This window comes from Thamnophis elegans, chromosome Z (assembly GCF_009769535.1).
Source record: "Thamnophis elegans isolate rThaEle1 chromosome Z, rThaEle1.pri, whole genome shotgun sequence".
NCBI classification, from domain to species: Eukaryota; Metazoa; Chordata; class Lepidosauria; order Squamata; family Colubridae; genus Thamnophis; species Thamnophis elegans.
Genome location: NC_045558.1, coordinates 12,587,768 through 12,614,942, shown reverse-complemented (window position 1 = coordinate 12,614,942; position 27,175 = coordinate 12,587,768). Strand labels below are relative to the sequence as shown.

Below are 27,175 nucleotides of genomic sequence, written 5' to 3'. Positions count from 1 at the left end.
TAACATCTTCAGCAGAGTTTAGGGGTTGTCATTGTCAGTACCGTATATACTCAAGTATAAGCCGAGTTTTTCAGCCCACTTTTTGGGCTGAAAAAAGCCGCCTCGGCTTATACTCGAGTCAGTGAAAAATTTGCCCGAAATGGAGGAAAAAAGGGGCGGGGCCATGCCGCTGGGTGACGCTCGTGAATGGCCTGGCGCCCCTGTGAGTTTCCCCTCCCTCTGTGTCAGTTTGCCGCGCAGCGCGCACCGCACCATCCCCCCTCCTCACATTCTAATGTAATGCAGGGCTGTCTTAGGATTCCCCTTCCTCCCCCTCCTGCCACTCTGCAACAATGTCCCACCTCCTCCTTGTTATGGCAAGCAGCCACATAGCGATGTCCCACCTCCTCTGGTACAGTGATCCAATGATAGGAATCACTGTGCCGTGTGTCATAGGAGGCGGGACATCGCTCCCGCGGCTGCACGGGACATCATCATCACAGCGGGACATCAGCATCATGAGGTGGTGAAGTATTTCATTGAATACACCACTAGTTTACTGTTTTTCTTTGAAATAAATATTCAAAAACATTATTGGTATCTATTTTTATTTTTGAAATTTACCGGTAGCTGCTGCATTTCCCACCCTAGGCTTATACTCGAGTCAATAACTTTTCCAGTTTTTTGTGGTAAAATTAGGTGCCTCGGCTTATATTCGGGTCGGCCTATACTCGAGTATATACGGTATTCTTCTGTTTATAAGGGCTTCATGTGGTCAATAGGTCTTGGGATGGGTCAGGTGTGAGTGTATCAAGTAAGGATCTTGTAATGAGTATTGTGATGGTCAGGTGTAAGTCATTAGTGAGAGTCTTGTGATGGGTCTTATGATGGGGAGATTATATCAGGTGAAGGTCATTGGGAGGTGAAGTGCTGGTTGGTGGGGGGTCTTGTATGGGTTGATTGAGGGTCAGTGCTGTCTCTGGTTGGCTGTGTGGTTGATTTGGATTCTGAGGGATTCGTAAGGTGGTTTTAGTCAATATGTCTGTTGATGGAATTGCTTGTGGAGTGCCAGGCTTCAATGAACTCACGAGCGTGGCAGGTGGTAGCATGTGTTGCTCCAATCAAATTGTTGTTGTTTGGTGTTGGTGTGATTTTTGCGTTGCTCCAATCGAACTAGTGTTGTTCGGTGTCAGCGTGGGTAGAGATTAAGGAATTGAGATTGTAACATTAAATTGCCAGCTGCTGTTCGTGGATCCTGGTTTTTAATTGACGTGATGTTTGTCCCACATAAAATTGGTTGCAATTGTTACAGTTGATTTTGTAGATTACATTGTTTCTTTCATCCCTCTGTATCTTCATTGCTTTCTCTCTGAACTCTTTCTAGAGCCAAGGTGGCGCAGTGGTTAAATGCAGCACTGCAGGCTACTGCTAGATCAGCAGGTCAGCGGTTCAAATCTCACCGGCTCAGGGTTGACTCAGCCTTCCATCCTTCCGAGGTGGGTAAAATGAGGACCCAGATTGTTGGGGGCAATATGCTGACTCTCTGTAAACCGCTTAGAGAGGCCTGAAAGGCCTATGAAGCGGTATATAAGTCTACTGCTATTGCTATTGCTATTGCTAGAGTCTCAACATTCTTTTTATATCACGGCAACCAAAACTGGATACAATATTCCAAGTGTGTCCTAGTGTCAAAATAGTACCAATGCTTCACTGATCTTGATTCTATCCCTCTGTTAAAGCACCCTAGGATGGTGTTGGCTTTTTATTTTTAGATTTGAAGGGATTAGATTGAAGCCAACTGTTGTAATTATTATATTAGCTAATTGCTACAATAAATCTAGAGTTATTGAGTCTGACAGTGAGCAAGGGAAAGGAGACAATTTACAAAGTCACAATAGACAAATGTTTGAATGACTACTGTTTTTTCAATTAAAAAAACAATATTCAAAACTGGACAATAGATTGATTTTAAGGCTACACATACTGGACAAAGGACATGAGGACAAAAGGAGGACCTGTCCTCCTTTTACCAGAAATCTGGTAATCCTATTACAAGAAAACAATAACAGCTGAAATTTATACCAATAAAGAGCTTTTGAGGTTGATTCAGAACAGAAGGTGGAGCTCTTCACCAGCTTGGGGGAGCAGAGAATGTATTTGTATATTATGGTGGTAGTGGGGGGATTTCTATAATTGTTCAGCAAAAAGGAGGGAATTGTCCTTAAGATTAAATTAATATTAATTTCTTGTTATTCTTTATTTTCTTAAGTATGGATTTAAGCTGATCACATATGGAAGTGAAATTTGCTATTCTTCTATATGTGTGTTTCTGTTTTGATATTTGAAGTTTCACATTACACAATCCTACCCATAAACAAAGTCTCCCTTTCTAACTGACAGCTCAGTGCAATGCCCGTTGAAAGCAGTAAAATGAAAAAAAAAAGTTATTTAGTGTAAAAGCTAGAATTGCATACCAAAAAAAAAAAAGGAAGAAGAAAAGGAATGAAAACGGAATCAGATCTCATGCATTCTTAGGGGTTTTGTGTGTTTCAAATGGAAGACATTTACAATGAATTTTTCATTGTGTGGTGACTTAGAATAAATCCTTTTTATTTTTGCAAAAGAGCTTCCTAAGCCTTCATGAAAGTGCAACTATTGGAAAGAGAGAAATGTAGGCAGATGCTTGGAGTGGAGAAACAAGTGAGCCTGTTACTATAACTCATTTTCATTTTCATCAAAAAGTGTATCTTGTTTGGCCATTGCTAGTAATAAATATTTTTTTCTTTTCTTTTTGGGTGCAGAGCAAATAGATTTACAGGTGGGTGACCCAATACATTATCTGTATAACTTATGGTTTAATAAACCAGTCAGTTGAAATATTGCAAATGTTTTTCCAACTCTGGCAAATCTGGTTGTGCCAGGAGAACATAAATGCACTAGCAGATGAATAATGAACAATAGGCTTGGTTATTATTGAAATGGACTTGTAGAGTGAGGCCTTATTTGCTAGGAACAGATCAGCGGCTAAATGCAATATTGAAACAGAAGTGTACATTTTGTTGTTCATTAGAGTTTTTTAAGCTTCTTTTTGAAAAGCAATTCTCATGCATTCTGAAACACATGCTATCATTGAGATACATAAGATATATTGGTCTCCCCAAAGAAGTAATATATGCGAGCTATAAAAATAAGAAGCAAAGAGGCATACACCAGTCCTATTGTTGAGGTGCTGATTGAACAGTCTTTGAACAGAATAATTTTGCATTTGAAATATCATCAGCTGGGCTTTGAGAATAGGCAAGCCTGCTTGCTTCTCTCTTTTCTTCTTTCCTTCTTTCTTGAAATAAAACATGCAAACTTCAGGAAGTCTCTTGGATCTTCAAACTTCTTCCTTTCAATATTTGTCTTGCATAAATAATTTTTTTGACTATATCTGCTTCTAGGGGCTTTCTTGGCAGATTTATCCTCTAGTTCAGGATCTAACTCAGTTTTCCTGAGCTTGGCAACTTTAAGATATGTGGATATCAACTGTGGACAGCCAGCATGGAAATTTTGGGAGGTGAAACCCACACATCTTAAAGTTGCCGAGCTTGGGAACACTGCTACGATTAAAGCATCTACATCGAAAATGTTATTCCAATTTTATGCCTTCATTCAGAAAGTGTTATCCTGGCATGTTTCATTTGTAAAACTATGTGACTTGATTTATACATAATGTGACTTGTTTCATTCTAGTATTGAATTAAACCATGGTTTAGCATGCTGTGTAAATCCAACCATGTCAGTCCAGCTAGTCAGCAAACTATGATTAAAAAGAAACCATAGCTCAGTGACTGTGGAACGGTGTGTGCATTTAATTCTGTCATAGTAGAATCTTCCCTCAGCAGACATGTTGGAGAAAAATTCCCTATTGGTCAAAATGATTATATTATTCTTAAAACTCTAACAATTTATCATATGCTTTTGTGATGAGACGTTTGGGCTGAAATTGTGTATGGAGGAGTAAGTGCTAATCAAAAATATTTGGGATTGGTCACTGTCAATCATTGCGTTTGGCCTTGTGGAAACACCTGTTTTATCCACCACAGAAGAGAATGGTGGACATTAGCATAATGGGAGAAAGACAAGCATTCAGATTAAGGTGGGGTGATCAACTTTGACCCACAGCCAAATACCGTTTTATTTGCAAGGCTTAGAGATTGGAAACCATATTGGCTTTTGGTGTTCCGCCTTTCTGCCTACTCCTATATATGTAGACAGTGAAGCAATGGTGAAATTCATTTTTTTTTGCTACCGGTTCTGTGGGTGTGGCTTAGTAGGTATGGCAGGGGAAGAATACTGCAAAATTCCGATTCCCTCCCCACTCTGGGGCCAGCCAGAGGTAGTATTTGCTGGTTCTTTGAACTACTCAAAATTTCCTCTACCGGTTCTCCAGAACCTGTCAGAACCTGCTGAATTTCACTCCTGCAGTGAAGGATAATTTGAGATTTCTGTTTTTCCTCTCAATAAAGAACTTTTATTCATGTAATGTTTGGAGAACGTTTCCTGGGAAATTCTCTGTTTTCATCCAAAATAGTTCCTATCTGGCAAACATTTCAGTTTGAGGAAGATCCCATGGGAAGTCCACAAAACAACATTGTCAGGCAAAATGTAGTGTATTATCAAGTTGTATAGTCTGAATACTTATAGATGGTGCTCATTTCTGGTTCTCAGCCAAGAGAGCTTGCATTGAGAGACACCTTTGTCATCGTGTTGCCAACATGAAAATAAGAAATGCAGTAATCTTCCCAATGAAGCAGCACCTATTTACTTGCATTTGTTTGCTTTTGAACTGCTAGGTTAGCAGGAAAATTATTAAAATTAAAGAAACACAATCTTGCTGTTTAAGAAACAGCGAGGGAACAGATTTAGCCATTGTGCCAGCCTAGACTACAACTCTTACACTTCCTATTTGTGTTGACTATTGTTGAATTGAATGCTGAATATTTCAATTTAGCTACTTTTCAGGGTCACAGATTCACTATCTTTGATTTAGTTGTCAGTTTATGATGCTCATCTCAGTAGTAGTTCCTGGCTGACCTTGGCTGATCTCAAAAAGTTGTGCAGGGTTGGGAGGTTATTAGGCAACCCCAGGACTACAAGGTAGGGTTAGGGTTAGGGTTTTAAAAAGTTTTTAAAAGTTCATAGAAGTTGGCAGTGGCAACCAATTCTGTATTTTTGTGAAGATAATTATGTGGACCCACGCATTATATCATTAGCAGATGAGCCTGATTCTAATTGTGTAGAGTTTCAAATAAATAATTTGCTTCCAATCTTTCTTGAAGATATTTCTATTCTTATCCAAGAAGCTTCTTCAGTTCTGAAAAAAACTCCTTGAATGAGAAGCAAAATGTCTTCAAAGAAAAACAAAGTCCAGTTGCCTTGTGAAAAAGCACCTTTGGGACAACCATGACCTGGATGTGAGGTGGTATTCAGCCAGTTCTAACAGGTTCTGAAGAACCAGTAGCAGACATTTTAAGTAGTTCTGAGAACCAGCAAATGGACTGGCCCCACCAGCTGCCTCCAACCTCCCAACTGATCTTCTTTTGTTGCCCTGAACAGGAGAACGGAGCTGGAAAGCAGGTTAGGTGGGTGGGGAAGGAATGGGGATTTTGCAGTATCCTTCCACTGCCACGCCCACAAGCCATGCCCACAAGCCACGCCATGCCCACCAAGCCAGGCCCACAGAACTGGTAGTAAAAAAAAATGAATCCCACCACTGACCTGCATGACTGAGAATCTCCTTAGACTTTTTAAAGGTGGTATTGGATGTTATATAGACATATGTAAAATGAAGGGAGGGCTCAGAGCTTTTTTTTTTTTTTTAGTTTATTGTTTGAAATTAATATGGTTTGTTGGCTAGGAGTCCTTGAGTTAAGATCAGCAGCCCACTCACCCCCCCCAACCTTTGGGGCACCAGTGACCGATTCTCTGGAGAGAAGTTTTTCTGCAGACTGAAAGGGGGGGGCATGATTTCACATGCTGCCTGCATCTTGCCGATGGGACTTTGCTTGTTTGCGCAGACCAGTTTCTGGCACGGGATCAGGGATTGGGGCCCCCTGTATTAGATGACTAGTTCTAACTGAAGGAAAATGGTGGTGGGAAATTATTGGCATTATTACACAATTCCAGCTTTTCATATGATGGGGGGGGGGGTGTCTGTCTGTTCACATCTATGAAAGATCTGGGAAAAGCTAAATTATGAGCTTCCCCGGTATCAGCAAAAATAAACAATTATGGGTCTACTGGCCTGCATGCTGAAAATGGCTGTAATTGTTTTTTTTTTAATCTTATTTTAAATTATTCAAAGCATCAAGCTCCAGCCAGGAAAGGGGGGGGGGTCCCATTCAATAGATCATAAGCTGAAATGTTTCTATGAAGAATTATATTAATGCAAGAGAGATTGAAACAATATCTAATTAAAATCACTTGAAAAATGAGTTGAAAATTGGATTTGACATAACATTTACAAGGCTGTCACTGTTATTACCATGCAGTTTAGCCTTTCGGTGGCTCCGTTTTCATTGCAGCTTTGCCAGAGATTAGAAAAGAAGCAAGCAAAATGTGAAGGTCTTACATATTTCCCTGCCTTTGAATATGAAAGGCGGGGCAAAGATAGATTTCTCTGCAACCTCTTGGCCTTTCTCTTTGACAAAAAAAAAAAAATCCCTTTGAATATGGAAAAAGGAAGCGCTTCAGTGTTGTGTCTGACCATTTAATTCAGCCACATTGTCACTCTAGTGCATGTAACATAGCTAGGCAAAAATGTTCTTAAAATTATTAATCTCTCTAGTGTGGTATTGTAATTGGAAATAAATAAATAATATGTGCTTAGCTTGAAAGGAATAAGATGGGAAGAGAGAAACAATGCTGTGTCTAGAGAAATCTAATATTTTGTATTAACTGTGACCGTGGAGATTTTCCTGGGAGAATTAAAAGGCAGGTTAGGATAAAACAATTTTTGTGTTAGTTTAAGCAAGAGCTAAAAAGCTTGTTTTTCCCATTAAATGAAGTTGCTGGAAAACATATTGGGAGAAAGAAGTAAATTGCTTCACTTCTGGTCACAATTGCCTCCCCCAGGACTTCATTTATGCTGTTTTCATGAATTCTTGGTCCAAAATCACCTTTATGAGCCATCTTATTTAAGAAATTCTTTGGGATCCTCTTTTTGCTATACCTCAGACCAACCCCAATGGTTCCCTTGAAATGTATCCCACCACAACTCTCAGAGTTCTCAGCCAACCTAAGAATTATAGAGTTTGGGGGAGTTTTCCCCTGCTTCAGGAACAATATACGGATATATTACAAAAGCAAGACAAAAGTTGGTTTCATATGCTAAAACCAAGATGGGCTCACAGTACAACAGCAATTGTGTACTGTTTGTTGGAAGACCCAAAGGATCAAGGATTGATTGCAGAAAATATGACTTCAGCAACAGAGTGGACAATGCATGGAATGCCCTTCCCGACTCCATTGTTACATCCTCACACACCCACAGCTTCAACCTCAAACTGTCAACTGTGGACCTCACCCCATTTCTAAGATGTCCGTAAAAGGGGCATGCGCACCAGCATGCCTACCATCCCTGTCCTACTGTCCCCATTTACTTGTATTCATTTCCTTTGTTCATGTCCATGTCCATACTTATACCTGCTATCCTGTACATGTTTGACAAACTAAAAATAAGTAAGTAAATAAATAAATAAGAAAGATAATCATGGAGACCAGTGGTGGGTTTCAAAAATTGTTCGAACCTACTCTGTGGGTGTGGCGTCCTTTGTGGGAGTGGCTTGCCACCCATGTGACCGGATGGGAGTGGCTTACCGCCCATGTGACCGGATATGGAGATGCAGATAACACTTGTCAGAACCACCTTAAATTACCTCACACACAGCACTGGCATGCATAAGAATATGATGTCAACTTGTTTTTTAAAAGGCATCTTCAACACATGCAATGTTCTGATTGCACCACAAACGCAGTAGTCATCCTTACCTTCCACAGAGGCACTGAGTTTTACAAATATGAGCATGATAGTGTAGAATAATCATATCCAAGAACCAGTGGTGGGTTTCAAAAATTTTTGGAACCTCTTCTGTAGGTGTGGCCTGCTTTCCGGGTCCACTGGTGGAATCTCTTCTAACCGGTTCGATAGATTTGACGAATCGGTTCTACCGAATAGGTGCGAACTGGTAGGAACCCACCTCTGATGGAGACAATGGAGACATTAACAGTTGACCCTAACTTGACAGCATATAATTAGCCAATCAATACATATGCATACACACACACACTGTATTATTTATTGTATGTATAATGTACTATACTGAATTTATCTTCCTACACATAATGAACTTTATGCAAGATTTTAGGCCTTTTACTGTCTTTAAAAAGGAAGAATATAGTCAAAGAAAGTATACTCAATTTTTTATTTTTTCCACCAATTTGTTATTGAAAGGGTTTAACTTCACACAAAAGATAAAGAAAATGCAATCCACGGCATTGAAACTTCAGTACCATATATGAACACTGGCTTTATTGTGGCTACTATATTTTAATACAGAGTTTTAAATTTAAAGACTTCATAGTGTTCTTAATTTACATGTGTAAAGGTAGAATTTATCTATTTCTGGAAAATTGGAGGTTATAAAAGTAATTGTATTCATTATACTGCTGATCAATGACTAAAGTGTGTATAAAAATTGTACATAGGTAATCCTCATCTTATAATCAATTGTTTAGTTACCACCAGTAGTGGGAGTGGCTTGCCACCCATGTAACCGGATGGAAGTGGCTTGCCGCCCATGTGACCGGATATGAAGATGCCGACGATACTTGTCAGAACCACCTTAAATTACCTCACACACAGCACTGGCATGCATAAGAATATGATGTAAACTTGTTTTTTAAAAGGCATCTTTGGTTTGCGTTAAAACAACAACAACGCAATGTTCTGATTGCATCATAAACGCAGTAGTCATCCTTACCTTTCACAGAGGCACTGAGTTTTATAAATATGAGCATGATAGTGTAGAATAATCATATCCAAGGACCAGTGGTGGGTTTCAAAAAATTTTGGAACCTCTTCTGTAGGTGTGGCCTGCTTTTTGGGTCCATTGGTGGAACCTCTTCTAACCGGTTTGGTAGATTTGACGAACCGGTTCTACCGAATAGGTGCGAACTGGTAGGAACCCACCTCTGGTTACCACACAAAGTTAAAACAGCACTGAAAAATGTGATTTACAACTGGTCCTTGCACTTACAAAGGGCACAGGTTCCCACAGTCACATGATCAAAATTTGGACACTTGGCAATCGCCATGTATGTTCAATGTTTGCAACTTTCTAGGATGATGTGATTGCTATTTGTGATTTAGTCATCTTCTGGCAAGCAAAATCAATGGGAAGCTAGATTTGCTTAAGAATTGCCTGATTTATTTAACAGCTGCAGTGATTTGCTTAAACAGCATTAAAAAAGGACATAAGTTGGGTGTGACTCATTTAACAACCACCTTGCATAACAATGGAAATTCCAATCCCAAATGTAGTCATAAGTGAAAGATTAACTATATAATAAGTGTTCTAAGAATCACTTATTGAATCCAGTAGATAGCAGTTATGTATGTGACTATGAATATGGATAGTATGTGATCCATTCAGATAACATGGACAAGACAGGCTATTTATATGCACAGCAATTACGTTGATTTTCAGAAATAATATATCTACTATTAGAATAATTTAAGATTCAACCATCTTTTTCTTCCTTTGTCCCCTTTTATATTTTCCCCTTCCTTTATAAAGTTTAGTTCACAGCAACCAGATAAGCATGGACAGTTTCACTTATAACATCTTTTAATAAAATTCATTACATAGCTGATGGAGACTTTCTTATCTACACCCAATATTTTAGCTTCAGTTCATAATCAATAATTAGAATATGAAACATTGAATAAATTATTAAATGTGTACTACTTTAAAAATAAATCAATAGTTCCTTTTCTGTCATCTCTCCTAACGTTGAGTCTTACCTATTGTTTCTACTTGCAACTCGGGAGATTAGATACATAAATTGCACAGCGAGAGCTTATTGATGAAAGTAACAATGGTAATTAATGATTCTTCAAATAATTTAGGCAGATCCGTAGTTATAAGACAGAAATCTGGATGAATCATATTTGTTGCATCTGAACCTAGTAAACAGGTAGTGGTGCAGTGAAACTAATCATGTAAGTTTACATGATCAATTCCTCTATGGTTGAAAGTCAAAAATTTAATGTGGTTGCTAGTAAACAATTAGGTTTTTGAAAACTTTTAATAATCTTTTTTTAGGCTAAAATAGTTGTAACCAAATCATTATACTGTAAATGGGAAGATTGGGTACTGATGAGGATTCTATACTTTCAAATGTTGTGAAGACCAAATTTATACCAGTATTTCTATATTCATGTGCACTTTTGTTTTCATTAATCCCATCACACATATTCAAAATGGATATCATGGACTTTTTATATGCTTTTTCTTGAACGTATAAATTTTATATGCTTTTTTCATTATGGGACTGTTTCACAGAAATACAAAATCCAAAAGATAATTATGTGTTCCAGGGGAGAAAATTAGTTCAATTTAAAATGCAAACTACATTATTTTTTTTCCAGAGTCCTTAAAAGTGATGGATTTTTATCATTCTGATAAAAAGAAAAGATTAAAAAATAACCAAAATAAATGGTTTTACATGGATTAAGAATTGGTGGTTAGAAATAGAATGTAACTGTATTTCAGAAGGATAAAGTGTGTAGAAAAAGGAACATGTTTTTTAATAATACATGCTTTAAATATTTTTATGAACCCATGTATTCAAATCATGGGTGTGGTTTTGTACATCATGTGATTTGTATGAGTACTGAGAGAAACAGAACTATATTAAACTTTTAGCACAGATGTTAAATACCAGATTTCAATCTGCAGTCAATTGAGATCTTGTTCATTGTATTTTAATACCGATAGGTTTGAAAAATGATTGTTTAGAAAATATATTACTACAAAAGGATAAACCCCACCAATACACCTGTAGCGTTTTCTTAATTATTAAAAATACAATTTGAATTGCAAACATTTCTAGAAAAGATGAAAGAAATGGGTGCTCCTCTTTTAATGCAATTAAAAAATATTCCCATGTGTCTATAAACTCCCAACCAGTTCCTGAATACACATTTAAAAAGAAGTCCATTAAAATTAAATTCAGAGATGAAGATATGCAAATTACCTGAGGAAGTGGAACCTTATAATGTTCCCAGAATTCAGCAATAGTCTATTTAATTAGTATTTTAATTTATCAGAATAATTCTTTGCACTTGACAATTCCATATAATTAAGCACGTAGCTATGGTGCAATAATATCGCCTGCTCTTTATACCAGTTATTTTAACCTGAAAAATCTGTAGAAGTCTCTTCTGTGATCTAAATTACAATGGGGACAACTTAATGGCCTTGCTCTATTAAGCAGCACAACTCGATGGTTGCTGAGTGTTCAACAAGATAGAGAGGTTGCCACAGCTCAGAGCTTTGAGTCTCTAAAGGTGAATGTCCTGAGCAGCATAATTTATTTCTGTCACTTTGTGTTGGAGTGGAGGAGAAGCCATTTTTTCCAGCAGAAAGAACTGCAGCCTTGAAATTGATTGCCATAATAATCCATAACAGACCTCACAGGACTCCTCCAATAGACAAGACTGAGGCCTCCTCTAGATGGATGCAGATGGTTAATTGTGACAATTTTACAGCATCTCTTTGGTCTACATTTCCCCCCCCCCTTCCATTTGTATCTCAGCTGAATGGCAATCTTTTAAACAGAAAGATAAGAAAAAGGAGATCAAAGGAAGATAGTTGTGGAGATATTATAGTGCTTGATTCCATCCAGTGTTAGCAATGATTTTTATTTCTTTTCCATCTTGACTCAAGACTATCCTTTATCTCCTCCATGAAGCCCCTCCCATTGTTGGGCAGGCATACTGCTTTTGTGCTTATTTTCATGCTAAGCAAAATTGCTGAATTCCAAGTTTCAATTAGACAAACAAAGAAATATCCAGGTGATTAAACAAGAGCATATCGATTTGGAAGCTGAGGAAAAGGAAGGAATGTAGAAGGGGCAAAAAAGCTATAATGGAAAGGATAACAATCACAACAATAATAGCAATAGTGTTTAGACTTATATACTGCTTCACAGTGCTTTCCAGTCCTCTCTAAGTGGTTTACAGAGTCATCTTATTGCCCCCAACAATCTGGGTCCTCATTTTACCCACTTTGGAAGGACGGAAGGCTGAGCCAACCTTGATGGGATTTGAATTGCCAAATTGCAGGCAGCAGGCAGGCAGCAGAAGTAGCCTGCAGTACTTCATTCTAACCACTGAACCACAGCTCTTAAAGTTGGATAAGGATATAGCAGCATTTTGCATAGTAGATTAGGCATTCATAACTGAAAAGTACAAAGAATAGGACCAAGCAATGCTTTGTGACATAATCTTCTAAACTAAGCTAAAATCATCTATTGAATTGCTTTTGAGGACCTCCAAATCTCTGCCAGTCATAGATTTTTTTTCACTGTCAAATTTGGAGATTTCTTTGAAGGCTAGCTAACTCCATCATGTAAAAAATTATTACGTTGAGTAAGAAAAATAAGCACTTTGGATCATTATACAGCCAGGAATTTTCCACCATAACCTAAATATGTAATTAAATTAAGTAATTCTTTAAAGACTATGATGAAATTTACACTTTGTAAAAAATTATAAAAGCAAAAAATCAGGATGAGAGAATAAAGAAAAAAAATCACTGACATTTCCATATCTTTTGGGCATTATCTTGGAATGATGCTGAAATGTGAAATATATATGCTCCTTTGGAAAAAAGTTGATATTTGTATAGCAGAATTCATTTCATAAGTGTTTCTCAACAAAGAGCAACCATGAATTCACATTATTAGTGGGGTTTTTTGAGGCATTCTCTTTTTAGTTGTTTGAGTGTTTGAAATCAACTCAGCTGCATGATCTGTTTATTGTTACAGATTAACGTGGTATGCGTATATTACAAAGAGCACATATTACGATCCATAGGCTTATAATATGAAATCATTGTGTTAACAAAGTACTGAATTTTAATCACCGTTGCAGCATTGATTCAGGGAGGCTAAGGTGATCTGACTCAAGTCCCTGCCTTAGTTTGCCCTTCTTTTTATGCAAAAGAGATTGAATAACATTTACTAAGCCTTCTTTCTGGGGAATTGGAAAGATAAATAAGGCTGATGTTAGTTGAGTGTTTAAATCCATGTAACATTGAATAAATGCCTAAATAGCAAGAATGAATTAAATTAGTTGTGAATTTTTGTTTCTAAACCGTGATCCTGGAAAATTACTGAACTTATTTAGAAAATGTTAGGATGAACAAGGCTAGTCCTTCCATCAGGAATGGTGAGGCTGTTTCAGGGTTTGGGTGTTGAACTATTGAGATGGCAGAGGTATGAAGAGTTTGCATTCGGATCTGTATTTTGTATCTATCTTCTATGTGATAGAGAATACAATTCCACACCAAATCATGTAGCACAATGCATTTAGCCATCTGATTCAAACTTGTTGCAAGAAATTGCCAGGGTATCATCTTAATCTTTCATCTGAAGCAAGAGGGATCCAAGCTGGTTCTGTGTGTGTAAGTTTTGAACAAAAACTGAAACAAGAACAATATTATCAGATAAATAAAGAGTGAATATTTTTTTCTCAATCATAAAATCAAATTGTGGAAGGGAATATAGAGCACACTGTTTCTATCTTGTTCTCAGTCATCATGATTCTTAACCAGTTTCACTCAAGGTAATATCTTTGATGACACCCATGTAATTTGCTGAGACTTCTTGGAGCTAACAGAAGTACTGTATATGGAGAATGCCTCTTGTATGAATATGTATCTTTCCAAATGGCTAATTCTCTGTACCTGGTTTTATGTGTTTACTTACAGAATCTAGGCAGAGGATGATCAATTGGATTTGACAGCTGCATCCTAATTGAATCTGGAAAATTAAATAAATTAATATTTGGACAAAAACAAATTTGGCTGAATTTAAATATTTAAATTAAACCTATTAGTAACTATATATTTAATAATGCTCACCTTCTCTCATATTGAAATAACAATTTTTGAAGCGGCTTTGGGGGATTTATTCAATGCTTGGCGAGCTTCATGCAATTTTGGTTCTGAGTTGCTTAAAACAGTAAAAACCTGATTGAATTAATCTCAGCTTCTCTGACTATATGAACACACCCATCTTTGTGTGATAGGAAAGTGCTTTCCATTTCCTTCTTCTGGAAATGTCCCTGTGAACTTTTTAGTCCTGAGATTTCCTGGAGATCACCAAAATGTTCACTAGAACCAGCTTTTGAAGAGCCCATGTGAGCTAATGTAGCTGTTCTAAAGTCAGCTAGTTTCCTAATAGCCCCATCTGACTCCATTTAGATCAGAGGTGGGTAGCTGCTGGTTCGGCCCGGATTGGGTGAACTGGTAGTAGCGGTGGTGGGAGCTCCGCCGACCCACCCAGATGCTTCTGTGCATATACAGAAGCATCATACGTGGGAGTGCGCTCAGACCAGTAGTAAAAAAATTAGCACCCCCCTCTGATTTAGATCAACATCTGAAAACAGGAAGAACACTCAATAGATGAACTGAACATGTTGTATGACAAAATTGCCCAAGTGGACAACATTCTAGTTTCAACAGGAGGCTGTCTTACTGATTTGTAAAGTAGTCAAGGAAGATTTCTATTTTTTTTCTCATCTTTTCTTTTATTCCCTATAAAATTGAATACTAATCCATTTTACAGTGATTCTGTGAGGATGGCAAAGCAAAGATCTGAGAGCTTAAAAATGTGTAACAGTGATGAAAAAATATGATGCAAATTCATCCCAACCCCTTTAACAATGCCATTCCTAATTTTCTTAACAGCTGACAACAAAAATATGCTTGAAAAAGATACAGGATTGAAAATATTGAAGATTGGCATGGAGAAGGTAAGTGAATGCAGCGTATCTTCTTATCTAAATCCTTTGATTTATTCTTTGATGAAATCTTAACTCTCTTTAAGGTTGGTAGGTAAATTGCATTAATCTTCCCAAAGGCTTTTACATTTTTCTGATTATTAAATTCTTGCTTCTGTCATAATAATGTCCTATTTCATCAACCATATAAGTAAATCATTATAGCTTTTAAGAATTTTCATGGCTTTGTCACATATTTGCAACAAGGTTTCCCGAAACCAATAATGTAATTGGTGAGTTGATTATTTCCACCTGTTTTAATTAATGCTGTGCTTCAACTTCACAATCGTCAAGATTTAAACTTAGGATAACATATCCCTCGATATCCCACATTTTTTGTGAACTACATATAAATTTCTATGCTTTTATGATTGTTTAAATTTCTAATGTATATGGAAAACTCTTTTAAGGCAACACTCCTCTTATACACATGCTGTGATACATAGCATATCTTTTATAAAAATGATACAACCTGTCAGAACAAAAACAGATTGCTAAATCTGCTATTAATTGTATATATGATGGAGATGTTACAAACCACTTTTGCAGCTTCACTTTGCCTGCCTGCCGCTGTTTAATGCTGTAAGCACTCACTTCAATCTTCTTCAACCTGGTCCCCTCCAATTCATCTGGAGTTACTGCTCCCAGAATTTCAGGGCTACATGGCCACCATCAAAGGTGGGTTCCTACTAGCTTGGACGGGTTTGGCTGAGTAGGTAGTAACTGCCTGCCACACCCCCGAATCAGTTCTATTAGCGGTGCCTATGGTGCTGCCATCTTAATTTTTGCTTCTGCACATGTGCAGAAGCTTTTTTTTTACTACTGCACATACACGTCTAGCACACACCAACCGTGCGCACACAAAGCACACACATGTCCGAAGCGCGCATGTGCCCAAAGCGCATCCCTGAGAGAACTGGCAGTAGCAGAAGCTGGAAAATATCCCTGGCCACCATAGGCCCAAGGAGTCTGCCTTCAAAGTTGAACAGTTGCACCAAAATGTTAACAGAGCAGCAGCTATGATTGTGAGAAACATGTGAATTGAGAAAGAGAGGAAAGGTGAATGGGCTTACAGCATTAAGCTGTAATATAATTTCTTTATTTGGAAATTAGCTTGATGAAGGAGTCATTATGGCTCCATATTAAGTACAAATTGGGTCCCGATGATGTGTTCAGCAAGCTGTGATTTAAAAAAATTGCTTAGCATTGTGTCAATAAATATGAGAGTTTCAGAAGACCACCTATGAACTCCTGGATGACTGATTAGTTGGTTAGCCACCTGGATCAATTGCAAAATAGATGAAGTGCTGTTATGGGGCATCTGCTTATGTGGAACCACCTCTAGGTTGCTGGAGGCTCAAATTGCACAACTACATTGGCCAGTGTCCTGGGCAGTATGTCTTTTGAGAAAAACAAGAAGCTTAAATAATAATATTAGTCTTTTCATTGTAAAACTTTCCATTGCAAAATCGACCACCAGAATGATATGGGTTTTCCATGGCCATCAAGCAACCCATATTACTGAGATGAAATGTCCTACACAAAAACCTCAAACAAATAACATTGTGGCACTAGCACAATGTGCGAAACCAACCATGGCCTATCGAACTCAACAGAGATTTGTGTGGGTCAGAGACAGTGCAGTTTCATTCTAAATAGATGAGGTAAATGTTAGGTTTCCTGCTGATTTTAATGTTGTTGATTTTAATGTTGCTATATTCTTGCTCTTTTTTAGTGAGTTTACTGCTATTTAACCTTTTGTGTAAGCCATGTTGATTTTTAAAACAGTATTCAAATAATTAAAATAAATGAACAGAGAAAAGGGAGACATGAAAATTGGCTTCTTGTTCTGCATATAAGTTGAAAATGGGGTTAATGTATTCTTCAAATCTATCAGTGTTTAAAATGCAGTTAAAATATGGGGTTCTTGAAATTATGATATTTGCCTGATCTTAAAGCTTCTTTGAGGATAAAGAAGTGGTTGTTTTAAGAGGTTGTTAATTAACATGTGCATCTAAAACACAACTCTTAGAAAATATCCCTGTAAGTGAATCAATAGCACTTCCTTCAAAATAATGTATTTAGAATTGGGATGTGATTGTAAAAGGTAATCAGCCCTCAAGCAGTTAAGTAGGTTAGTAACTTTTCAAGTGCAATTCTCATTTTATTGAGGTTGTCCAAAGTGCTCCTCAGACCCTTTCTGAATTGGCATCTGTGCTTGAAGGATGCAGAAGAGAAATTTCTGTGATCCAGAAGATGCCTCCTGGAGGCAAACTGTCAGATTATTATCTGCCTTAATGTAATTAAGAGAGGGAATCTGAAGCATAGCAGATAATTGTGAAAACACATCTTCAAGGTATAATGCAGCACTGTTATATGGCTCAAGGAAAATTAGAAAGAGAATCACAAATAACAAGAAAGTATTCACAGTCATGTAAGAGTAGCAAACCCCCGAGACATCAACCCTCACATATCCTAATAAGAAGAATGGCAACCTATGTCCAAGAAGCACAGATTGTCATTTATGTTGATTCAAACACAGCCACTGGCTTTGGAGGGCGGTCACAGTCCAGGTTGATGGTGATACTTTAGATGAACCTGTGTCATTTACTGCAGTCCACAGCAGGCAGCATGCTATCATGATTTTAATTGGAATATTAAATTGGAACAGCTCCTGATATTACTAGATAGATTTTGAGATTTTTTGAGATTTTTTGAGATTTTTTTGAGATTTTGAGATTTTATTAATATTTGTAGGCCGCCCTTTTCCCTGAGGGGACTCAGGGCGGCTCACATAAAATCGGGGAAGGGGAATACAGACATTAAGATAAGACATATAATAAAATAGTAAACAACATACATTCATCATTCGGGAGGGGAACTATCCTTGTCCCCAGGCCTGACGGGCGAGCCAGTTCTTCAAGGCTGTGCGGAAGGCCTGGACGGTGGCGAGGGTGCGAATCTCTACGGGGAGCTCGTTCCAAAGGGTCGGGGCTACTACTGAGAAGGCCCTCCTCCTTGTAGTTGCCAGCCGACACTGGCTGGCCGATGGTATACGGAGGAGGCCTAATCTATGTGATCTTATTGGTCGCAGGGATGTAATTGGCAGAAGGCGGTCTCTCAAGTATCCAGATCCACTGCCATGTAGGGCTTTATGGGTGACTAATAGCACCTTGAAGCGCATCCGGAGATCGACAGGTAGCCAGCGCAGCTCGCGGAGGATAGGTGTTATGCGGGTGAACCGAGGTGCACCCACAATCACTCGCGCGGCCGCATTCTGTACTAGCTGAAGTCGCTGGATGCTCTTCAAGGGCAGCCCCATGTAGAGCACGTTGCAGTATTCCAGCCTAGAGGTCACAAGGGCCCGGGTGACTGTTGTGAGAGCCTCCCGATTCAGGTAGGGTCGCAACTGGCGCACCAGGCGAACCTGGGCGAATGCCCCCCTGGTCACAGCCATTAAATGGTGGTCAAACGATAGCTGTGAGTCCAGGAGGACTCCCAAGTTGCGAACCCTCTCTGAGGGGTGTAGGATTTGACCCCCCAGCCTGAGTGATGGAATATTGGTCGAATCTCTGGGAGGGAAACACAACAGCCACTCGGTCTTTTCTGGGTTGAGCACGAGCTTGTTAACCCTCATCCAGTCCATAACAGCTTCGAGGCCGCGGTTCATCACGTCTGCCGCTTCATTGAGTTGGCACGGGGCGGACAGATACAGTTGAGTATCGTCCGCATATTGATGGTATCTAATCCCGTGCCTGCGAATGATCTCACCCAGCGGTTTCATGTAGATGTTGAATAGTAGGGGGGATAAGACCGAGCCCTGAGGCACCCCATAAGTTAGGGGCCTAGGGGACGATCTCTGCCCCCCCACTAACACCGACTGCGACCTGTCCGAGAGGTAGGAGGAGAACCACCGCAACACGGCGCCTCCCACTCCCACCTCCCGCAGTCGTCGCAGAAGGATACCATGGTCGATGGTATCGAAAGCCGCTGAGAGGTCGAGGAGAACCAGGATGGAGGAATGTCCTCCATCTCTGGCCCTCCAGAGATCATCGGTCAATGCGACCAAAGCGGTTTCTGTGCTGTAACCGGGTCTGAAGCCTGACTGGAAGGGGTCTAGATAGGTTAGATAATGCTTAATTCTGTTGATATTGCCCTAATCTGGAATTGCTCTTTATAAAAGGAAAATAACACCAGAATAGATCATCCACAGACAAACATTTTATCTACTGTGTTCGTGTTTAATAGATAGTGGATTATTGCATAGTGGTGGATACACACGTCCAACATAAAGGTATTTATTTCCACACAAAAGTGCTTAGATTTGCAGGTTTGTCTACTAGCTGATAAAACTACTACTAAAGTGCATGTTAAATTCTTTGGAAGAAATGAAGTTTGAGGCATAAAGTGACATCTTGAAACATGTGCTCCTGTGTGCAGATATTGTCTTTATTTTAAATATAAAGGTGACACTAGCTTCCAGGAAAGTTATTTGGTGATTAAAGTTAATCATACAACCATCAAGAAAACTGTCGGTATCATTTATCAAAGTGTTTATCCATCTTGAATCCCACACAGAAGTATTTTGACTTGCAAACCGACAAGTTGCAGCATCAGTGCCAAATCCAGTTGTCTTCTGTGATCCTTTACTGTATATGTTATCTTATCTTCTGAGTCCAATACCTTAACGTCTGTTTTTCTGTGTATTTTGCATAAGAAAATGACAGGGGATTGGAGGTGATAAAAAGTTACAAATAGGTTCTGAAGTGCAGAAACAGCTATTGATTTATTCTGGTACATGTTTCTCCTTGGAATGTTATATAAAAAAAGTGCAATTGTGGAGTATACCATGTTAGCTCATGAATTTCTCTGTATGGAAGGTGTGTGTATGTGTGTGTGTGTGTTTAAACCAGCAGAATTGTGAAATGATTGAATGGTTGCCATGGTAGCAGTAGTAATTCAATTTTTAGTCAGCCTCACATAAAATGGAAGAGGGGAGCTTTGCCTTATGGCTCTAGTACTGCACCATCCTGTTTCCATTTTGCTTTTTTTTAATTAAAAGAAAACACCAATGCACACAGCTTACATTAATATTAATTATTTTTCTTGCTGTGCAGTAAGTTTTTTAAATAAATGGTTTCCACTTAATGCAGCCAAAGAATGCAAAAGGAAAGTGTGCTTGACATTGAGTACAAAAATTGGCTTGCTACCTGCTAGAAATGAATGCAGAATGATGATTGGGGGAAATTTGTTTTAAGCAGCAAGAGCTCTCATAATGTAAATATTCAACTTTTTGATGGGTGCTCTCTGAGCTTGGTTGCTTTCTTTCAGATCTTTCCTTGCCCAAACTAGATAACATCATCAGTACTAGTAGGATTTGCTCTCAATTTATATTCTAGTAACTTAGCCTGTCAGTGGTGGTAGCAATGGTCCTGGTGGTTCTTTGGTTGGGCTATTAGCTTGTTTAGCAGTTCCTTGATGGGAGTGTTGATTCTTCTTGATTATGATCTGATGTTAATCTTGGCATTAATCTATGCTCATCTGGGTGTTGACTGCTGGTGGGGGTGTTTGGTTTTCCTGTTCTGTTTTTGGCTTGTTGGTTGTCTGTTTTGCTCTTTTGATGTTTATGTCTATTTTCATTGATAACCAAATGGTCAGAATGTCAGGCTTCCAATCAAGGAATTGCCAAACAAGCTAGCAATAAGCAGCTCAACCAACAAACCATCAAGACTACTCCCACCAACACCTACAGGCCAAGTCATGAGAATATAAATTGAGAGCAAACCCCTCTACTTCCTAGACTTAGTTAGGATAGTGAAACACCTGCAAGAAAAGAAACAAGCTCCGAGAAAACCAAGGACATCAAAGTTCAACCTTGAGCTATAAACATTCTCCTTTATTGGCACTCAACTTGTTCTTCAAAAATATACTTCGCATGGAAAAAATATATAGCTTCTCTGAATATTTTTTTTCACTTAATAAATATATTTCTACTCTGTTTGAAGCCACACATTCTTTGTATACCAATTCTCATCTTCTATGGAAATTCTTGCTCATTTTAATGGTACAGAATTCAACTCATCCAAGAATCTTCTTCAGTTCTGACTGAATGGAGTCCTATTCAGTCAGAACTGAAGAAGCTTCTTGGATGACAAGTGAAATATTTTCAAGGAAAAAAACAAGGAAGTCCAGTTGTCTTTTGAAAAGCACCTTTGGGACATCCATGACCTGGATGGTTGAAAATCTTCATAGACAAATCCAGAAGTAGTTTCCCAATAGAAAAAAAGAAATCCTAGATATAATTAAAACAGTCAATTTTGCCAATCTCTGCCAATTTATCATCTTTACCATTATTCTTCCATTGTGAGCATTTGTGCATCATTCTATCTTGTGCATATAAGATTGTCACTACTATCAAACATATCCATTAAGAAAGTTCTACATTTTCTTTCAAGCATATTGTCCATAAAACCTAAACAGAAAACTTTTGGTTTCAGTTTTATATTTATTTTAAGAATCTTCTGAATTAAAATAAAAAATATGATCCCGATATTTTTTGATTTATCACAAGTCCACAAAGAAGGTAAAAAGAATATTCTTTCATTTGTATTTCCAGCATACATTTAAAACTCCTTTATATACCTTTGACAATTTTCAGACATTAAGCATCTATCATATTTTATTTATTAAAAAATATTTTAGATTATAATTCAATGTAAACTTCAATCTATTGGTCCACATATTTTCAAAGTGGAATTCAATTTCTGATAACTTCATGGCTACGTATTTGCGGTTTTCTTGGTAACAGAATTAAAAAATTTTACTATAGCCATCTGAGATTGCTTTTCCAGCTTTCCAGTGTTGTTTACAGGTAGACTGATAGTCTTTCATCCAAGTTACTAATCAAATCCACTGAGTCTCTGAGATCAGCCAAGATTAGTTAAGAACTGAGCAAACAAATAGTACTTTGTTGAAAGAGAAAACTGCCTTGGTGAAAATTAGCAGTTTTGAAACAGAGTCCTTAATACAACACTGCAATAGGTTGATTGGAAAATAGACAATGCAAAAAGAAACCATGTACAAAATAAACAATATATAGAAGAACAGCTCAGATCACAAAGCAGATGTGTATGTGTGAGAGAGAGGGGGTGGGAGATCATGTTTGCCTTTACTTTCCACATCCTCTCCAGTTCCTCCTTCAGGCCTGGTACTTCTCCAGATTCTCATAGTAGTCCTTCTTCCCAAAGTTGCAGTCACTTGGCACTGCTACATCTATCATTCTACTGCTACAAAAATGATACCACTTTCTTCTTGTTGTTGTCTACTACCACTCTGCTTCTTCCATGAAATGTTCTAAAAGAAGTGGGGCAGAATTTATGCAACCTCTAAGAAATAGAGAATTGCTGGTAAATTGCTTCAGTGAAATCTTGGTTACTATTTCATTTTATGTCTTGTAAATTACTTTGACTATAGAAAAATAAAGCATGCAACTTTGAATAAAGATTAGAACCATTTCTTTAAGGATGTGTTTTGCCTTCTGTCAAGAAAAAAATTATCCTACAGTATTTTGCAAATAAATCTCTCTCATTATGTTGAAAAAAGAACACCTATTTTCAAAATTATATGTGAGAATAAGAAAAATAAAGAAAAATACTTAGTTATGGCAACAATCTGAAAAGTCTTGACCTATTACTCTTGGGAAACATAGAGGTTTTCTTTATTTTTTTTTCTATGAGAGATATTGCGATTTTATTTTGTTTTGTTTTTCTGCCTGTGAGTGTGTGTGCCTGTGTGTTCAAGTTAGCCCTGAGCTGGAAAGACAATGGGTTTATTTTATAAGTGCTATTGAGAATTCCATGATGCTATTTTCAGCTGAGACATAAAAGATGCTGATTGTTAAACTGCTAATTTATAGATTCCCCTAAAGAGAATGCAAACAAATTCTATTGCACAAAAGCTCTTCTTTTCTATACAATGTTCCATTTTTAATTTTCAGTCCATCTTAGATTATGGTGATGAAAAACAATACTTAATCCCTCGTTAACACATGAATAAGTGGAAACTCTCATTTTTCCACCAAACAATAATGGGATTATCTTGAGAACTGTCAGTTTATGTGAAAACATTATGTTGTCCAAATTTTCATAAAATTAGTGGTGGATAATATTCAAGATCAGAGTGATGGAAAGAGAAAAAAAAATCTACATTCATGGTAATAAATATTCATATTTGTCTGCTCAGGAGATAAACATCTAATCAAAGGGCTATTGATGCGCTGGCATTCTCTCCCTTTCTCTCTCTCTTTAAACCAAGATGTTTCATCTAAATTGGGTTTGATATGGAAATTACTCCCACTCCAAGTCCTCTAGGCCATGAACATGCTGGGATAACACGAGAGGTGGCCAGTTCGTCAGATGCTGAAGCAAGCATCTGCTGCTGCAGACCACACTCTGCACACACATACTTGCTTGTGGAGAGCTGACTTTTAAAGAGGTAGAATATTTAAATAAATTCAGAACATATTTAATGCATCGTTTTCCAACAATTTATTGTGTATGATTGGGTTAAAATTATTTGCAAGTTCTTTATAGCCCACCCAGCTTTTATTGACAATTACTATCAGTCAGAAAACATTTGACATGATACTTAATGAAATATGAATGATTTACAAACAGCAGGATAAGTCACTTTGGGGTGTTTTGCTTATGCTTGTACAAAATGTACAAGATGTACTAAATTCACGCTAGATCTGAAGCTAGCGTGTCATTTCTTTTTACTTCCAGTGCAGCTTGTTGAATAGGCAAATAGTTAAAAAAATCAATACCAATAAGACACCATTTTTACATTTGAGAAATACTACATCTTAGAATGACAGAGTTGAATGGGATTGTTCCTCTATTCTAACTCCCTGCCCAAGGTAGGAATCCTTAGTTTATCCTATGGTTCTTTAATTTTTGTTTGAAAACTTTCAAAGATAGAAAGATTTGCCATCATCCACCCTGGGAGAATGGTTGCAAATGATCTTTCTTTTTTGAGAAGGATAAACTAATTTCTTTGATTAACGAAAGGGCAATATCTACATTTATTGGTGATAGGAACATCCTTATGACTGTTTCATAAAAATAAAAAAGGTGCTTTTCAAACTTCTATTTGTCTTCTTATTGCATTTTTAGCTTTCTTTGTTCTTTGTTCTTTTCTCTCTATTAATTTAGTTTGTATTAGTACTTACTAATCCTCTTAAAATTTTAATAAAAATTATATACATATTTTAAAATGGGGAAAAAATCATGATATAATACCCATGAGTCAAGAATGTTCTACTACTTAATAAAACTAAACCATGTATTTGCTACAGTTATTTAATCAGCTGTGAATCCATCTGGCATTGGGACCATTCCCCTCACATAATTTCATTTCATCTACAAAGAAGCTATGGTCAACATCATCAAAGGCCTCATTGACGTCTACATACAGTAGAACATGTTTTTTGGTCTACTAATCTAATCACTTTATTTTTTAAAAAAAATCAGGTTTGTCTGGCATGACCTATTTTTAACAAACTCATGCTGGCTTCTAGTAATCACCTGTACCTTACTAAGTACTTGCAAACCTACTGCTTGATTATCTTTTCTACAATTTTTCCAGGCACTGATGTCAAGCTGATTGGTCTGTAATTTTCTGTGTCTGCTCCTCCCTCCCCTTTTTGAAAAGATAAGAATGTTAGTTCTTTCAATCTTTTGCCACTTCTCTGTTCTCAAAGTTTATTGTCAGTGCCTTTGAGATTAGACCTGCCACTTTTAGTATTCTTGGATGTAATTTGTGTAATCTATCTGACCCCAGTGGTTTGAATTCATTCATAGAATTCTCCAATCGCTTCTTTACCTATCTGTATTTCTTCCTGGTTTCCATGGGATAGCTTCTAGAAATTATTTCTCCTCCTTCTCCAGATTTAATTTAAAGTCTACCAGATGTCCTGAGCTCCTATACATTCTTTCCCAACTTTGTGTGGTCTAGTCCACATCTTGCCAAAAGCTCTTTTTATAGCAAATGTAGATTATGGTCCAAGAATCCAAAGTTTTCTTGATGACACCAACCTTTGAGCCAGCAGCTCACCTACAGAATTCTCTATTCCATCCTTGAGCTATGAATTTCATTGGGAAGTATTGATGAAAAGACAACATTATTTTTATCTAAATTGAATGATTGTAAGCCACCTAGAGTCACTTCTGAGAAGATAGGTGCCGTATAATAACAACATCTGGCTGGCTGTGTGACGATCCTTTGTGGAACTTTTGGATCCAAACAGACAGACATCTGGGTTACAACATGCCTGACATCTCTATTGTGGAAAAGAAAAAAGTCTGGAAAAAGAAACAGAAAAAATTACAAAATATCACAAAAAATCTGAAAATTGAAATTGAGAGATTATGGAGGAAGAAATCAATGGTTGTACCTATAGTAATAAGAACCCTTGAAGCAACATCCAAAGGGCTGCTTAGATACATGGAAATCTTGAAATCTTATTAGACCTGAATATTCTGACTTTGCAAAAAAAACCCCTAATGAAATAATAATAATAATAATAATAATAATAATAATAATAATAATAATAATAATAATAATAATAATAATAATATCAAGCGAGGAATTTTCCAGGGTGATTCACTTTCACCTCTTCTCTTCATCATCGCAATGATCCCACTATCAGTAATCTTAAAAAAAATGAAATTAGGCTACCAAACAGCCAAAAAAGCTGAAAAAATTTCGCATTTACTATATATGGATGATTTGAAACTCTATGGAAAGTCAGAAATAGAAATCCAATCATTGACAAATACAGTCCGAGTATTCAGCACCGATATTTCAATGCAGTTTGGCATGGAAAAATGCGCCACTGTATCCATAAAAAGGGGAAAAATCACTGCATCTGAGGGAATTGAAATGCCCAATGGCCAACTAATTAAATGCAAAGAAAATGAAGCCTACAAATACTTAGGCATTCTGCAGTTGGATAACATCAAGCATGGAGAAGTAAAAACTATTGTCAGGCAAGAGTACACCAACAGAGTTAGGAAAATTTTGAAATCTAAATTGAATGGTGGAAATACAATCAAGGCCATAAATACCTGGGCAATACCAGTTATAAGATACACAGCTGGCATAGTTAACTGGACACAAGCTGATTTGGACCTTTTGGACCAAAAAACCAGGAAACTAATGACAATGCACTACAGTTTACATCCACGTGGTGATACTGATAGACTGTACCTGCCCCGAAAATCAGGTGGCAGAGGATTATTACAAGTGAAGCAAACAGTTGAAGAAGAAAAACATGCACTGGCTGATTATTTAAAAGAAAGTCAAGAACATCTATTAATCGAAGTAAAGAACAAAAATCTACTGAAGGCCCAACAGACGAAACAAGAATACAGAAAAGATGTGATAAAATCAAGAATGGAGAGTTGGCAGAACAAAGCACTGCATGGCCAATTTCTGGAAAAAATAAAAGATAAAGTGGACAGTGAACAAACTTGGTTATGGTTAACAACAGGTTCATTAAAGAAAGAAACAGAGTCACTAATCCTGGCTGCGCAAGAACAAGCTATCCGCACAAATGCCATTAAGGCCAAAATCGAAAAATCCTCTGATGATGCCAAATGCAGACTTTGCAAAGAAGCTGATGAAAGTGTTGATCACATACTCAGCTGCTGTAAAAAAATCGCGCAGACTGATTATAAATTGCGGCACAATTCAGTAGCACAAATGATCCATTGGAATTTGTGCAAAAATTATAATATTAAAACAGCAACAAACTGGTGGGAACATCAGCCTGAAAAAGTCACCGAAAATCAGATGGTCAAGATCTTGTGGGATTTCCGTATACAAACCGACAAAATACTGGCGCATAATACACCAGACATCACACTGGTTGAGAAAAATAAGGTCACAATCATAGACATCGCAATACCAGGTGATAGCAGGGTCGCCGAGAAGGAACATGAAAAAATCACAAGATACCAGGACTTAAAAATCGAAATTCAACGACTATGGCACAAACCAGCAATGGTAATTCCAGTGGTA

General features: G+C 37.6%; 1 protein-coding gene across 1 annotated transcript in view; it reads left to right on the top strand.

Annotated features, from left to right (window-relative positions):
• The window catches only part of PTPRN2 (protein tyrosine phosphatase receptor type N2), a 530,861-nt gene that overhangs the window by 176,829 nt on the left and 326,857 nt on the right, over positions 1–27,175 (top strand). Inside the window, exon 10 of the mRNA XM_032234973.1 lies at positions 15,003–15,067. Within this exon, the coding sequence (XP_032090864.1) occupies positions 15,003–15,067 (65 nt within the window). The remainder of the gene's footprint in view (positions 1–15,002; positions 15,068–27,175) is intronic.